This window comes from Muntiacus reevesi, chromosome 4 (assembly GCF_963930625.1).
Source record: "Muntiacus reevesi chromosome 4, mMunRee1.1, whole genome shotgun sequence".
Lineage (NCBI taxonomy): Eukaryota > Metazoa > Chordata > Mammalia > Artiodactyla > Cervidae > Muntiacus > Muntiacus reevesi.
The window spans coordinates 122726340-122743517 of NC_089252.1; the positions used below are offsets into that span (position 1 = coordinate 122726340).

Below are 17178 nucleotides of genomic sequence, written 5' to 3' on the forward strand. Positions count from 1 at the left end.
CCCAGATCAGGGATCCAACCCATGGCCCCTACACTGGCAGCTGGATTCTTATCCACTGCTCCACCAGGGAAGTCCTCTTTCACCTGGTATTTTGATAACAAATATTACATAAATGTAAAACTAAGCTTTGAAAAGACCCTGATGCTGGGAAAGATTGAGGGCAGGAGGAGTAGGGGACGACAGAGGATGAGATGGCTGGATGGCATCACCAACTTGATGGACATGGGTTTGGGTGGACTCCAGGAGCTGGTGATGGACAGGGACGCCTGGCGTGCTGCGGTTCATGGGGTCGCAAAGAGTTGCACACGACTGAGCGGTTGAACTGAACTGAACTGAAAACTAAGCTTAACCTGTTTAGAGAATCAAGGTTTGGTGAAAAACTTCCCCTCGAAAATCCTTCATTCAAACTTAGAGAATTGTTGTTATTTTAATTTCTGAGTTTCTCAAATATCAGTCAGTTCAGTTCAGTTTAATTGCTCAGTTGTGTCCGACTCCTTGCAACCCCATGAATCACAGCACATCAGGCCTCCCTGTCCATCACAAACTCCTGAAGTTTACTCAAACACACCTCCATCGAGTCGGTGATGCCATCCAGCCATCTCATCCTCTGTCGTCCCCTTCTCCTCCTGCCCCCAATCCCTCTCAGCATCACGGTCTTTTCCAGTGAGTCAACACTTGGCATGAGGTGGCCAAAGTATTGGAGTTTCAGCTTCAGCATCAGTCCTTCCAATGAACACCCAGGACTGATCGCCTTTAGGATGGACTGATTGGATCTCCTTGCAGTCCAAGGGACTCTCAAGAGTCTTCAACACCACAGTTCAAAAGCATCAATTCTTTGACGCTCAGCTCTCTTCAGAGTCCAACTCTCACATCCATACATGACCACTGGAAAAACCATAGCCTTGACTAGATGGACCTTTGTTGGCAAAGTAATGTCTCTGCTTTTTAATATGCTGTCTAGGTTGGTCATAGCTTTCCTTCCAAGGAGTAAGCGTCTTAATTTCATGGCTGCAGTCACCATCTGCAGTGATTTTGGAGCCCCCAAAAATAAAGTCTGACACTGTTTCCACTGTCTCCCCATCTATTTGCCATGAAGTGATGGGACCAGATGCCATGATCTTAGTTTTCTGAATGTTGAGCTTTAAGCCAATTTTTTCACTTTGCTCTTTCACTTTCATCAAGAGGCTTTTTAGTTCCTCTTCACTTTCTGCCATAAGGGTGGTGTCATCTGCATATCTGAGATTATTGATATTTCTCCCGGCAATATAGTCAAATATAAATAAACACAAATTTAAAATAATATGCTTAACTATGTCTTTTGAAAATAAGGGAAGAGATTTCTTTCCTTTTTCCTAGAGCATTTACTTTAGAAAACTATAAGTACTTTCTCCATTCTTTGAAATGTATATAAGTTCTCTTGAAATTATTAGACAATAGAGACTACTTGATATGTATAATGTAATTTAATGCAATCTGGTCCTTTGTACTAGTTTTCAATCCATTCCCCAGACTGCAACCAGAGAAATCTGTCTAAATCACAAACCTATTGATGTTACCTCCTTTCATTCCATCCACCTTCTTACCTTTCAGTGACTCCCCAAGACATTTTAGATAAGTCTTTAACAAAAGGCCACTCTTAGTAAGTTCTCATTTGCCTCTTTCTGATCCCCACCTTGAAGTCGAGTTCAGTAGGACTGAACTCCTTTCAGTTCTCAAAAAAAGCCATGTCTTTCGAGCTTTTGTTCTTTGTATAACCTGTCTTCTCACCTGAAAGCCTTGCCTCCCCTCTTCCATCTACATATCCTGGCCTGCGTACGTCCAGGTTGGATGGCACTCCCTGAAGAAGCCTCCTTTGACTCTGCAAAATTGAGTCACTTCCCTGCCTATCTGGCCCTTTGGTCTCTTTCCCGTTAGAATATAATTCCCACAAAAGCAAGGATTCTTTCCAAGTTATTTACAGTTCTATTTCCAATGCTTAGCCTATGAGTATATGTTTTATATGAATGATCTTTGTGGGTAGTGAGATAACATGAATGTGATCATTTCAATTTCAGAGCAGTGTACAACTTCCAACATTACCTATGATCAATTCACACTGAGGAATCCTTGTGACATGCCACACACCAGGACTTGTGCCAAGCAGGCAAATCGCAAGGAAGGTGAGCTAACCAGGAGATCTATGACAGCTCCAGAAGCCAAGCACCCCTCTGTGCGGAGAAAAATGTACGTCCCCAGAAGATAAGCCTACATTAGGCGGAGAATCACTCCTGGTACTACTGAAGTAACCACTGACCCAGTGGTACAACCTTTAAAAGCAGCAAAATACCAGCTCACTGGGCTTCCATTGCAGGGTAGGTTGTGGGGAGCGGGTTGCTGAGTAGGGTCACAAGGAATAAACGCTATGCTCAACCATTGGCCAACATAAATGCCCCTGCCCAGGAAAGAGGGAAAAGAATAAACTGGGAACGAGAAACCCTGCTCCCCGAGCCCCACAGGATCCCTCAAAATCCAACATCAGGTAGTAAAACACTGAACTTACAATATAAAGATCACCAAGTCGGTACTGCTTTCCTTTTCTTCGTCCACGCTGATGACAATAAATGTTTTTTTCAATAAAAGGAAGCACATTTGTTCTAGAAGTTAAATGACAAAAATGTGAAATTATTCAGCTTCTCTGGGAAATAGTCATCTTGAGAGCTGTAACGATGTTTAACGGCATACCTGTTTTTCCCAAATTGCCGATACTCATAAATTGTAAGGGACTGGTCATGAGTGAAAAAGAATCCGACCAGCTCTCTGCAAGCATCACGTCCATTTCTAGAAAAAGAAAATGGTATCAAAGATTTTCAAGTGGGATACTTTTCATATTTAATGATAGATGGATTCTATGTGTCAAACAGAGATAGCAGGATTTGCTCAAATGCATGGTTATGGGAAACCACAAGGAAAAAATGACAGAGCTTGCCAAAGTGTCAACTTAATTCTGATTTGGATGGAGAAAAAAGCTTTATCTTATACTATTATGAAGATGAATATATTACAATGTAGATTACTAATTTGGCTTAGACTTTTAAGATAGTGAAAGACCTTAAAAAAATGTTGAGCTTGTAAGAAGCCACAAGATAGATATACATTTATTACCTTTTGTCATGGAAATTTTAAAATCACTGAACAAATATGCTTATTTCTAAAAAGCCACCTTACCTTTAATATTCATGAAGAACATCAAGTAGCATTATGTGTTACTGGCAGTTTGCAAGACTAGATAACAGATTTAAGAACCACCTTCCTTGTCACTTTACTACATCTACCAATGTCACTTTACTACATCTACTGTTACTTTAAGCCATTAAAGTGAAGTTAAATAAATTACATAAAGGTTAATATTTAAGTAGTTTAGAATCTTCTAGTAGTAACATGTATCTTTAAAAATTCACTTTTGCTTCTTTTTGAGAGACATTTTAAAATCACATTTTAAATAATTTCTAATTAAAATGTTTTTCTTTTAGACTCATATTCCTCATAATTGTTGTAAGAGATTAAATATATATTACCTAAAAATGGTTGTGGTAAATTCACTTAAATGTAAAAAATTTAACTAATTTCATTATTGCTATCACTATTTGAAAAGAAAATACCTTTTAATAATCATAGGATTAAAAAATGTAATAAAGTCACAATTACCTTGACAAGATCCTACCATCAAACTGCACTTTATGAGAAAGGATATTTTCAGTTAATGTAGACTGGGTTCTTATCCTGGTAAGAAATACAATTGTTAATCACTATTTTTAAAATATCTACATTAGATAAGAAAAGTACCCAAGAGTTATGTAGGTATTTTCAAATGCACATTTTGGATAAAGATGAGGTGTAAACCTCTTTTTATTCCAGACTGCTATTGCTATGGCAGACACAGAAGAAAGAACCCTGAGCTGTGGTATATAATGGGCTTCCCTGGTGGCTCAGTGGTAGAGAATCCACCTGCCAATGCAGAAGACGTAGGTTTGATTCCCGGATCAGGCAGATACCCTGGAGCAGGAAATGGCAACCCGCTCCAGTATCCTTCAGCGGAACATTCCATGAACAGAGGAGCCTGGTGGGCTACAGTCCATGAGGTCGCAAAAGAGCCGGACATGACTTAGCAACTAAGCAAAAACAACAAGTTGTATATAATACATGAATAACTTCTCTGCCGGAACGTATCATATCAAAGTGCTAGGACAGCCAGTGTGAAGCAGAGGTCGCATGTTTGTGCCTGGCATTGTGGCGAAGCTAACCAGCAGCCATGTCTAGGCCTCTTCTTTGCCTCTCTCCCATCACAGGATTTGCATTCTCAGCCTCTTACGACTAGAAGTGACTAAGGGACCCAGCTCTTCCAGTAGACTTCCAGGAAAGACTTTCTTTTGTCCTTTGGAGAGACCGGCCCGGAAAGAGTCCCTGCCTGTGAACACGGCAGGGATACGATGCTGGCAGCCACAGTAGCCATCGGGCAACCGGAAAGATCTCAGGGAAGCCAGCCCAGAGCTGTGCCTCACTGAGCCACTGAACTAAAGCCAATAGCTGGCCACCTCCAAGCAGCCGGTTGTATAAGGAAAATAAATCCTGATTCGTTTAGGCCACAGTCAGTCAGGTCTTCAGTTATGGTAGCTGAAAATATCCCTTGCCAAAACAGGGTAGAGACAAAGAGTGCTGGATGAGGCCATAGTTCTAGCTGTGAGACCTCAAATCAGTTATTTAGTCTTTATGGCTTTTAGATGGCACTGAATGATCTCACAAAGACTGCCAGTCCTAAAATTCTGTTTAATAATATGAAGCAAAACCCAAAGACACACACTTTGACACCTTACTACCAATATTCTCCTCTGAAGATTCAGTGATGTCTCTTTACGTCCCTTCCTAAGTAGTTTTATGATATTCCCATAAAACTGCAGCTATAATGAAATTGCAATACTGTAAACAGTAAGTGTGTAGCTCAGTGAGATCTTGAAATGTCATACCTCTATAAAAATCTAGGTCTCAATGAAAGGTAAGCAACATACAGCAAATAAGAACCTGTAAATCAAATGAGAGTTCTGAACACAGAGTGGAGCCATGAAAGTTTGGCCATCTCAATTCACTTTAATCCATTAGTAATAACATGTTCATTGAACACCCACTATGTGCCTGAAACTATTCTAAATGCTGAGAAAATAAAAGCAATAACAATAATAGCTACTATTTATTAAGAACTTCCCAGACACTAGTCTGTGTTAAAATCTTTTTAATGTGTATTGGTTCATTTAATGCTTGTAGTAACTCAATGAATTAAGTGTTATTATCCCCATTCTAAAAATAACGTTTATACAGTTAAACAGTTAGCATTTGGCATAGCCAAAAAAAAAAAAATTGTTCATAACCATTACATTATATTGCTTCTCAAAGGTAAACAGAACTCAGTTTAACAGTGATAGATTGAAATAACAGCTTCAAGGATTCTAGAGTCTTCTTGAAAAGACAAAAAAAAAAAAGGCATTTATACTATAAAATGGGAAGTTCCATGTTGGAGATTTTGGTATCCAATACATAGCACCAATACTTCTCCAAGTTCTTAACCGATGGAGAAATAAGAATCAGGTAGATGAAGGCTCACATATAAATTTTCTTATTGCTAAAGCAGTTGGAAATCATGGTTTAGAAATGGAGCAACAACAAGCTAAGTCCTTAACAGTAGACTTAGACAGACTAGACCACTCATTCCCACTGGGGAGGCGACCTGTAAAGCTCGGTGCACGGGACAGAGTGTGTACTTCTGCAGACAGCTGGGTCAAGGAACAAGAGCAGAGGAAGGCCTGCACTACACGTGCCTACGCCTGCTTCCTGCTCTATGGAGCAGGATCTTCTCCTCCTCTTCCTCTGGGAATAATGACTAAGGGCAGTGAAGTCCATCAATTCAAAAATTCTAAGCAAACTCCCACAGGATTTTTTGTATTACTAGACTAGCTAAATTTAAAACTTATATCGAAGAGGAAGGAGCCAAAGTGTGCCAAGATAATACTAAAGCTAAACAAGCTTTAAGTATTTAATATATAACAGTACTAATTAAGACAGGATAATTCTGGTGCAGGGAGGCATAACAGGTAGATGAGACTGGAAAAAAAAAAAAATAACAACAACCGCCACCTAGAAACCAACCATACATTTATAACAACTTCATTTATGACATAAGTGGCATTACAAGTCAGAGAGAGAACGAGTTAGTGGTAAGGAGAGATTTTGTAAAGATACAAAGGACACTAACAATAAATGGATAGATTGGTAAACTGGTCTACAATAAATTTAGCAACTCTTGTTCATCAAAAGACATGATCAAGAGAATGAAAACGGGACCAGAGGATAGGAAAATACACTTCCAACAAATATAGCTGAAAAAGGACTTATAACTAGAATATAAGAGTAAGTTCCACAAATCAATATAGAAAAGATAACCCAATAGACTTGGAGGGACTATATAGGATATCCTATAAGAGGATACCCAGATGACTGACAAACATATGCAGAAGTGCTCAACATCATTAGTCTTCAGTGAAATGTAAGTGAAAATCACCAATATATACCCATAAAATCACCAATATATACCTATGTTCAAACTACCACACAACTGCACTCATCTCACAAGCTAGCAAAGTAATGCTCAAAATTCTCCAAGCCAGGCTTCAATGGTACATGAACCATGGGCTTCCAGATGTTCAAGCTAAATTTAGACAAGACAGAAGATTCAGAGATCAAATTGCCAACATCCATTGGATCATCAAAAAAGCAAGAGAATGCCATAAAAACATCTACTTCTGCTATATTGACTATGCCAAACCCTTTGACTGTGTGGATCACAACAAAGTGTGGAAAATTCTTAAAGAGATGGGGATACCAGACCACCTGACCTGCCTCCTGAGAAATCTGTACACAGGTCAAGAAGCAGTTAGAACCGGACATGGAACAACAGACTGGTTCCAAACTGGAAAAGGAGTATGTCAAGTCTTAACTTATATGCAGAGTACATCATGACAAATGCTGGGCTGGATGAAGTATAAGCAGGAATCAAAATTGCCAGGAGCAATATCAACAACTTCAGATACACAGATGACACCACCTTTTGGCAGAAAGTGAAGAACTAGATTCTCTTGATGAAAGTGAAAGAGGAGAGTGAAAAAACTGGCTTAAAACCCAACATTCAAAACATGAAGATTATGGCATATGGCGCCATCACTTCATAGCAAACAGATGGGGAAACAATGGAAACTAACAGAATTTACTTTGGGGGCTCCAAAATCACTGCAGATGGTGACCACAGCCATGAAATTAAAAGAAGCTTGCTCTTTGGAAGAAAAGTTATGACCAACCTAGTCAGCATATTAAAAAACAGAGACATTCCTTTGCCAACAAAGGTCCATCTAGTCAAAGCTGTGGTTTTTCCAGTAGTCACGTATGGATGTGAGAGTTGGACTGTAAAAAAAGCTGAGTGCCAAATAATTGACGCTTTTGAACTGTGGTGTTGAAGACTCTTGAGAGTCCCTTGGACTGCAAAGAGATCCAACCAGTTAATCCTAAAGGAAATCAGTCCTGAATATTCACTGAAAGGACTGATGCTGAAACTGAAACTCTGATCCTTTGGCCACCTGATGTGAAGAACTGACAGTTTAGGAAAGATACTGATGCTGGTAAAGATCGAAGGCAGGAGGAGAAGGGGACGACGAAGGATGAGATGGTTGGATGGCATCACCAATCTGATAAGCATGAGTTTGAGCAAGCTCCACGAGTTGGTGATAGACAGGGAAGCCTGATGTGCTGCAGTCCATGGGGTCACAAAGAGTCAGACAGGACTGAGTGACTGAACTGACTGATACACATGTGAGGAACTAAAATGAAAAATATAGATAATTACCAGTACTTGTAAAGATACGGTGCCACTAGCACCTTCTTACTGCTACCAGTGGAAATTTTAATTGCAGCAACCACTTTGGAAGACTATTTGGCAGTATTCTTTAAAGCTGAACATATGCATAGTAAACGGGCCAGCAATTCCACTTCTAAGTGAGTACTGAGCAGAGATGAGTACATATGTTCACCAAAAGGCATACACTAAAGTTCATGGCAGCAGTATTCATAAACTGCCAAATGTCCACCAACAGCTGTGAATAAACAAACTGTGGTATATTCATACAAGAAAATACTGTACAGTAATGAGGATAGAGGACAACTACAAATGACACAGATTAAACTCACAAACATAACATTAAGCAAAAGAATTCAGACTCACAGTCCAAGCTTTGTGAGTTCATGTAAATTTATAAGCAGACAGTAACAATCTACAATGTTAGGATGGAGACGTTACCCTGGGGTGGCAGAGGAGCTGTGGAGTAAGTGAGGGGCAGCATGTGGATGGTTTCTGGGGTGCTGATCTATTTCCTGGTCTAGGAATAACACATACGTTTTGTGCAGTTTGTGAAAATTCCTATGCTGTACACATTTGAAATGTGTTCACTTTGTGAATGAATGTTTTATTTCTATAAAAGTTTACTTTAAGAAAGAGAAGTTTAGACATGTGGCAGCTGAGTGATGGCCCCTGAAAGATACTCATATCCTAACCTTCAGGACACATAATTAATTTACACATGATAACAGGGACTTTGCAAACGTGATTAAGTTAAAGATCTGGAGATGAGATTAACCAGGATTATACAGGTAGGGTCAGTGCAATCACAAGTGTTTTATAAAAGGAAAGCAGAAGGACATGTGATACCTACAGAAGAGGAACAGCAGAGGAATAACACTCCTCTGCTTTGAAGAAGGAAGAAGGGACCACAAACCAAGGAATAAAGGCAGCCCCTTAGACACTGAAAAAGGCAAAGAAGTGATTCTTCCCTGAAGCCTCCAGAAGGAATGCAGTCCTGTCAGCACCTTGATTGTAGGTTTCTGAACTCCAGAAGTGGAAGAGAATAAATTTGTGTTGTTTTAAAAATACTGTTTGTGTCGGGCCTGGTGCACTGGGAAGACCCAGAGGAATCGGGTAGAGAGGGAGGCGGGAGGGGGGATCAGGATGAGAAATACGTGTAACTCTATGGCTGATTCACATCAATGTATGACAAAACCCACTGAAAAAATTAAAAATATTAAAAATAAATAAATAAATAAATAAAAAATAAAAATACTGTTTGTGGTAATCTGTTACAGCAGAAGTAGGAAATTAATACATGATAACTTCAAATATTTAAAGGTATGGAAACTTCTAGAAAATAAGATAAGGCTTCTAGAAATAAGATAAGAATGAGACAAAAGACCAAAGTTATAAAAGTACTGACAATTATAACAATCTGAAAATATTAAAAAACTGTTCTAAGAACTGGTGGGTTTTCTATTCTATTAAATCTGAGGCTCAATGTCAATTATCAGTGAAGTTGGTGAGAACTTCCAGAGGACTGCACCAGTGAACCATAAAAGTTCACTCCAAACCAAGTACATTTTGTTTCACAAAGGACTTGGTACTTTGTACTTTGTAAAAGGCAAAAAGTAATATTTTTTAAAAAATACTAATTTTGAATATATTATGTCATCGAAATTCAGCCAACATACATTATGCACATACAAATGTCTCGGTTACTACACTGTGTCTTTACACATGTATTATTGCCTAAATTTCTGGCTGTCATTCCTAAATTATAAATAGAACATCTGGAGGGCAAAGTTTACCCCAATATCTTAAAGTGACAGAACTGGGATCTGAACTCCAAAAATTCCACTTTCCTTTATACAGAAAAACTAAAAACACAAAGGAAAAAATTTCCATTAGATACAAAAGTACATTTGAAAAATATATTTATAGCATACTACATCCTTATTTTATATAAAGACCTTCTTACTTCGTTTCATGTAGTGTTCTTTTCCTAAATCGAATAGGTGCCAGCTTTGAATCTGGAAGGATAGGAGCAATTTCTTGCTTCTCAGAGGCTAAATTTTGCTCTGGATCACTGATTACAGCCCTATACAGGAAAATACAACAGTCTGACAATTAAATATTATAATGAAATGCTCTAATATTCACATATTTATAAGCAATTGGAAAAACCCATATACAAATGCCAATTTATACTACTGGCAGAATGATTTGTCAGATATTAAATGAATAAATTTAATAATTAAAAACATCATAAAAGTGAATATTCTTATCTATCTCTTTTTCCATAAGTATTATCTAAAAATAAATTGAAATTTCTAGGAGAATTTGGAGCTTCAGGTCTTTCTCTTACTATTCTTTAAACAAAGACACTGTGCTGATGACTTCTGAATAAAAGACAGGAAGTAAAATATGTAAGCAACCATATGGATTCCTGGGGTGGGGAGGAAGCATTCCAAGCAGAAGGAAAAATAAATGCAAAATACCTGAGACATCAGTGAATCTGGTATGTTTCAGAAGGGATGAAGCCAGATGGCAAAGCAGAGTAAACAAGAGAGAAGTAGGAAAAGGAGTCTAGGGTCTAACGGTGGGCAAAACTTGCAGGGACTGGGGAGAATGTGTTACTGACCCCAGATTTGTAGCACTCCTTATTCATGCCCTCATTATAAAGGCAGTGTACTTTCTTTGGCTTTAAGTTTAGCCATTGGAAATGCTTTGGCAGCCAGATGGCTCTGCTGATCTGACCTGAACTAATTTGTGCAAGTGTGGGTTGTCTGGGAATCTGTTCATCTAGGATAATCTTGGCTAAGTGGTCCAGCTGCATGTAGAGAAAGACTTTCTTTTTGAGAACAAGTGGGTTAACCAAGCTAACAAAGATGGCAGAAGCACAAAAAAGCAAATGGAAACATGAGCTTTTTTAAGGATTAAACTCAGAATTAAGCCCACTGCTTTTGGTCATATATAATGGGCCAAAGTAAGTGAAAAGTAATAGCTACTCAGCCATGTCTAGCCTGGACAGCTGACCTGAAGACACATGAGCTATAATTCATGACTACTGTTCTAAGCTACTAGGTTTTATAGCGATATGTAACCAATACATGTGCATGCTCAGTCACTTCAGTCATGTCTGATTCTGCAATCCCATGGACTGTAGCCCGCAAGGCTCCTCTGTGCATAGGAGTCTCCTGGCAAGAATACTGGCATGGGTTGCCATTTCCTCTTCCAGAGGATCTTCCCGACCCAGGGACTAAACCCTTGTGTCCTCCATCTGCTACATGGCAGCAGATTCTTTACCCACTGAGCCACCTGGGAAGCAACCAATACGTAGGTCTTACAGATTTTACTCTGATTGAGATGGGAAGTTACTGGAAGGTTTGATGTGGCTTATGGTTTTAATGGACTCACTCTGGCTGCTAGGTTGAGAACAGACCAACTAGGGGCAAATGCAGGTACAATGAGTCCAATTAGAAACTGTCTGAAATAATCCAGGAGATAGGAGGTGACAGGGTGAACATGGAGGGGGGTAGCATGGAGGGGGGATAAATTTATTTGATGGGAGACCTGAGTTTGCCAATGAACTGCATGTAGGATTTGAGAGAAAGAGAAGGATTAAAGGCATTAACAAGATTTTAGGCCTAAATAACTTGAAGAATTATTACAAATAGCTGAGAAAAGAAAAGATGCAAAAGGCAATGGAGAAAAGGAAAGACATACCCATTTGAATGCAGAGTTCCAAGGAATAGCAAGGAGAGATAAGAAAGCCTTCCTCAGTGATCAGTGCAAAGAAATAGAGGAAAACAATAGAATGGGAAAGACTAGAGATCTCTTCAAGAAAATTAGAGATACCAAGGGAACTTCTCATGCAAAGATGGGCACAAAAAAGGACAGAAATGCATATGGACCTAACAGAAGCAGAAGACATTAAGAAGATGTGGCAAGAATACACAGAAGAACTATACAAAAAAGATCTTCATGACCCAGATAATGACGATGGTGTGATCACTCACCTAGAACCAGATATCCTGGAATGTGAAGGCAAGTGGGCCTTAGGAAGCATCACTACAAACAAAGCTAGTGGAGCTCATGGAATTCCAGTTGCGCTATTTCAAATCCTAAGAGACAATGCAGTGAAAGTGCTGCACTCAATATGCCAGCAAATTTGGAAAACGCAGTAGTGGCCACAGGACTGAAAAATGTCAGTTTTCACCAATTCCAAAGAAAGGCAATGCCAAAGAATGCTCAAACTACCACACAAGTGCACTCAGCTTACATGCTAGTAAAATAATGCTCAAAATTCTCCAAGTCAGGCTTCAACAGTACGTGAAACATGATCTTCCAGATGTTCAAGCTGGATTTAGAAAAGGCAGAGGAACCAGATATCAAACTGCCAACATTTCATAGATCATCAAAAAAGCAAGAGAATTCCAGAAAAACATCTACTTCTGCGTTATTGACTACACCCAAGCCCTTGACTGGGTGGATCATAATAAACTGTGGAAAACACTTCAAGAGATGGGAATACCAGACCACTTGACCTGCCTCCTGAGAAATGTGTATGCAGGTCAAGAAGAAACAGTTAGAACTGGACACGGAACAACAGACTTTCAAATAAGAAAAGGAGTATGTCAAGGCTGTATACTGTCACCCTGCTTATTTAACTTATATGCTGAGTACATCATGAGAAGCGCTGGGCTACATGAAGCACAAGATGGAATCAAAATTGCCGGAAGAAATATCAATAACCTCAGATATGCAGATGATACCACCCTTATGGCAGAAAGTGAAGAACTGAAGAGCCTCTTCATGAAAGTGAAAGCAGAGAGTGAAAAAGTTGGTTTAAACTCAACATTCAGAAAACTAAGATCATGGAATCCAGTCCCATCACTTATGGCAAATAGATGGGGAAACATGGAAACAGTGATAGACTTTATTTTGGGGGGCTCCAAAATCACTGCAGATGGTGACCACAGCCATGAAATTAAAAGATGCTTGCTCCTTGGAAGGAAAGTTATGACCAATCTAGTCAGCATACTAAAAAGCAGAGACATTACTTTGCCAACAAACATCTGTCTAATCAAAGCTATGGTTTTTCCAGTTGTCATGTATGGATGTGAGTTTTGGACTATAAAGAAAGTTGAGCACTGAAGAATTGATGATTTTGAACTATGGTGTTGGAGAAGACTCTTGAGAGTTGCTTGGACTGCCAGGAAATCAAACCAGCCAATCCTAAATGAAAACAGTTCTGAATATTTACTGGAAGGACTAATCCTGAAGCTGAAACTCTGATATTTTGGCGCCCTGATATGAAGAACTGCCTGCTTAGAAAAGACCCTGATGCTGGTAAAGATCAAAGGCAGGAGGAGAAAGGGACAACAGAGGATGAGAATGTTGCATGGCATCACTGACTCGATGGACATGAGTTTGAGTAAGCTCTGGGAGTTGGTGATGGACAGGGAAGTCTGGAGGTGCTGCAGTCCATGGGGTTGCAGAGTCGGACACGACTGAGACACTGAACTTAGGGACTGAACTTGAAGAATACTGTTGCCATGGAAGAAAACTAAAGAGGATTTCATAATGAGGGAAGGAAAGAGAACAACTTTCAGAAACCAAAGTAACATCTTCCAGCGTTACTTTGGGATTTGGATTAGCGCAGGATCAGCATATAGATGGTTACTGAAGACCCGATACTGGATCAAATCACCTAGAAAGTCAAAGGAGAAGTCCAAGAAGTAGAAGTCCTTGTGTGTGTATTCCTGTGTATAAAGATAGGAGAGGTGAAGAGGAACTAAGAAAGGAGGCTGAGGATTGGAAAGTAGGAGGATAAACCAGCCACGTGCGGTATGCCAGAAGCCAAAGAAGGAAAAAGAGTGCTTCAAAGACAAGAAAGTTCTCAGCCCAGCAGATGGCACTGATGGGGTGAGTAACTGAGAATTAGGAAATTGTCATTAACCAGCAGTATGGATGTCACTAGTTGTCTTAAGAAGAGACACTGCGGTGGCATTTTGGGAGTGAAAATGTAAAGTCGGTTCATGACGTAATAAAAGGAGAAATACTGAAGATTGTAAGCAAAACTGTGTCAAAAAATTAACTAAGAAACATGCAGATAGACTATTATTCTCTCTGCCAACCAACTAAGTAGTTATCTTTTTCAAAGCTGACCTTGAGTCTTACCTCTGCTGTGAAGGCTTCCTAGACTATTCCAGCCTATTCTGAAATCCTGCATTACTTACATATTCATGCAATTTAGCACAGCGGGTATTGAAACTTTATCTAGTTTTCTAAGGGTTGTGAAATTTTACATTAGACTTTAAAACTCCTGACAATCCCACAGTTCCCAAACTTGCACTGAATCACACTCGGGTGTCACAGGGAAGGCAAAGGAACACCGCTGGATATTTTTAGGTTTTGAGGGAAATAGTGATACTTCATAATTGTGGCATACCACAAAATCTACTAGCTCCAAGTAATTCACAGCTTCAGCAACATACCACATGACACTCCGTCAATGAATGATAGCACATCTTTGCAAAACTGGCTTTTCTACAGTTGCTGTGATAAAAAGCAGGTGCCACGTGGACTAGAAAGTGAGAGTGGCAGCATTCTATACAATTCTGAGATCTGAGAGATTATTTGTCATCCAAGGAATGCATATGTCCCATTGGTGAGTAACTGCCTATTTATTAAAGAAGTAAAACTTTTTTTTCAATTTGTATTATTTTTTCAGATGATATTAGGAAGAAAATACTAACTTACTAAGCTATTTAGACAAAAAATACTTAGTAAATAGAACTGTTAAGTATTTCTGTTGGATAAGGGAGTCTGGTAGAAAAAATAATCACTGAAACCCTACAAATGCAGTAAACAGAGCAAGTATGGAAACCTCTGAGTTGACCATTCCAATGCAGATATCATGTATACAAAGGAAATGTAATGAATGCTTTCTGAATGGATCTCTATGAATGCTTACCTGGATAAGTGGTCTATCATCACTTGCTCTGCAACCATCTGTTTCTTCTTCTCTGCAGCCACAAATTCCTGAGAAGAGAAAATAAAGAAAACGCCATTGTCCATAAAACAGAACAACACTATTGTTAACACAAGAGTCCTAAAACATAAATTAAACATTTCCAATTTCTTTCTTAAAGAGAGATTACTATATCATCACTCCCCAATGGCTTCCCCAGAGGCTCAGCAGGGAAAGAATCTGCCTCCAACACAGTTGACACAGGAGATGCGGGTTTCATCCCTGGGTCAGGAAGATCCCCAGGAGAAGGAAATGGCAACCTGCTCCAGTATTCTTGCCTGAGAAATCCCATGACAGAGGAGCCTGGCAGGCTAGTCTATGGGGTTGCAAAGAGTTGGACATGACTGAGAGAATAAGCACATTCATATCATCATTAATAAATTTAAAGTCCAATTGTTTAATCTAAAAATACATTTATTTGCTAAAATAGAAAGCCTCCTGATGAAAGTGAAAGAGGAGAGTGAAAAAGTTGGCTTAAAGCTTAACATTCAGAAAACTAAGATCATGCATCTGGTCCCATCACTTCATGGGAAATAGATGGGGAAACAGTGGAAACAGTGTCAGACTTTATTTTTGGGAGCTCCAAAATCACTGCAGATGGTGATTGCAGCCATGAAATTAAAAGATGCTTACTCCATGGAAGAAAGTTATGACCAACCTAGACAGCATATTAAGAAGCAGAGACATTACTTTGCCAACAAAGGTCCCTCTAGTCAAGGCTATGGTTTTTCCAGTGGTCATGTATGGATGTGAGAGTTGGACCATAAAGAAAGCTGAGAGATGAAAAACTGATGCTTTTGAACTGTGGTGTTGGAGAAGACTCTTGAGAGTCCCTTGAACTGCAAGGAGATCTAACCAGTCCATCCTAAAGGAGATCAGTCCTGGGTGTTCATTGGAAAGATTGATGCTGAAGCTGAAACTCCAGTACTTTGGCCACCTTATGCAAAGAGCTGACTTGTTGGAAAAGACCTGGATGCTGGGAGGGGTTGGGGGCAGGAGGAGAAGGGGACGACAGAGGATGAGATGGCTAGATGACATCACCAACTCGATGGACATGAGTTTGGGTAAACTCTGGGAGTTGGTGATGGACAGGGAGGCCTGGCGTGCTGCGATTCATGGGGTCACAAAGAGTCGGACACGACTGAGCGACTGAACTGAACTGAACTGAATACCATTAAATTTTGGTAGAAATCATCAGTGATTTCCATATCAGTCAGACAATGGACGTAAAACCCAGAAGCAAGTGAGAGAGGTGACATTGATGAGTGTAGAGTCCATGGAGAACATGCACCGTGGGTGTTGACATTTATGGTGGCTTATACTTTGGAGAAAAGGTTAGAACCACCCTCAGGCACATTGATTTAGAGAGCTGTATAAACAGAAGGCAGATTAGAAGCAGAAATCACACAAATGCAACTGAAAAATGACAAAGTGGAAGAGATGGATACAAAAACCATAGGTTCACTGCTTCTGTTGTTCATTTAGTTAAAAACTAAGTTGAAAAGTTTCCACCTACATTTAAAAAGTAAATTGGTACTAATTTCAGATGCATTCAAGATTTACTCATGTAAAACATCTGTTTAAAATAGTGATACAGGGGTGTACCACAATAGAGTAAAATGTGCTTGATGGTGAATTTAGATGTGATGCCACTAAGAAAGTAATTGAATGGGAAAAGAAATCCACAAAAACCTAGATGGCTCTGGATTATACTAAGAGCAGTAGCCAAAAGGCCTTAGGTATTTAATAACATCCATTCAAGTATAACTTTAGTGAAAAATGAAAGCTGCTCAGTCATGTCTGACTCTGTGACACCGTGAACTGTAGACTGCCAGTCTCCTCCATCCATGCAATTCTCCAGGCAAGAATACTGGAGTAGGTTGCCATTACCTTTTTAGGGGATCTTCCCCACCCAGGGATCAAACCAGAGACTCCTGCATTGCAGGTAGATTCTGTACTGTCTGAGCCACCAGGAAAGCCCCAAAAGAGTATACTTTAGAAATATACCAAAATAAGCCTTATCTGGGACACAACTTCGCCCTATAAGGAACATTTTTAAATTTTTTTACAATCCTGGTAATACTCCTGTTCTATTAGGTATAAACATGTATATAGTAATAGGAATATAAAATAATATACATGTGATTTTTAATAAACAAACAAATTACCAATTTGGGACATCTGCAGAAAATCAGTCCACCTGACCCAGAGATTGATTACATCT

General features: G+C 39.4%; 1 protein-coding gene across 1 annotated transcript in view; it reads right to left on the reverse strand.

Annotated features, from left to right (window-relative positions):
* CAPS2 (calcyphosine 2) overlaps positions 1-17178 on the reverse strand; it is a 49140-nt gene that overhangs the window by 9996 nt on the left and 21966 nt on the right. The window contains exons 8-12 of the mRNA XM_065934103.1: positions 14898-14965; positions 9897-10016; positions 3685-3759; positions 2722-2817; positions 2540-2633 (exon numbers count right to left, since the gene is read on the reverse strand). Of these exons, the coding sequence (XP_065790175.1) occupies positions 2540-2633; positions 2722-2817; positions 3685-3759; positions 9897-10016; positions 14898-14965 (453 nt within the window). The remainder of the gene's footprint in view (positions 1-2539; positions 2634-2721; positions 2818-3684; positions 3760-9896; positions 10017-14897; positions 14966-17178) is intronic.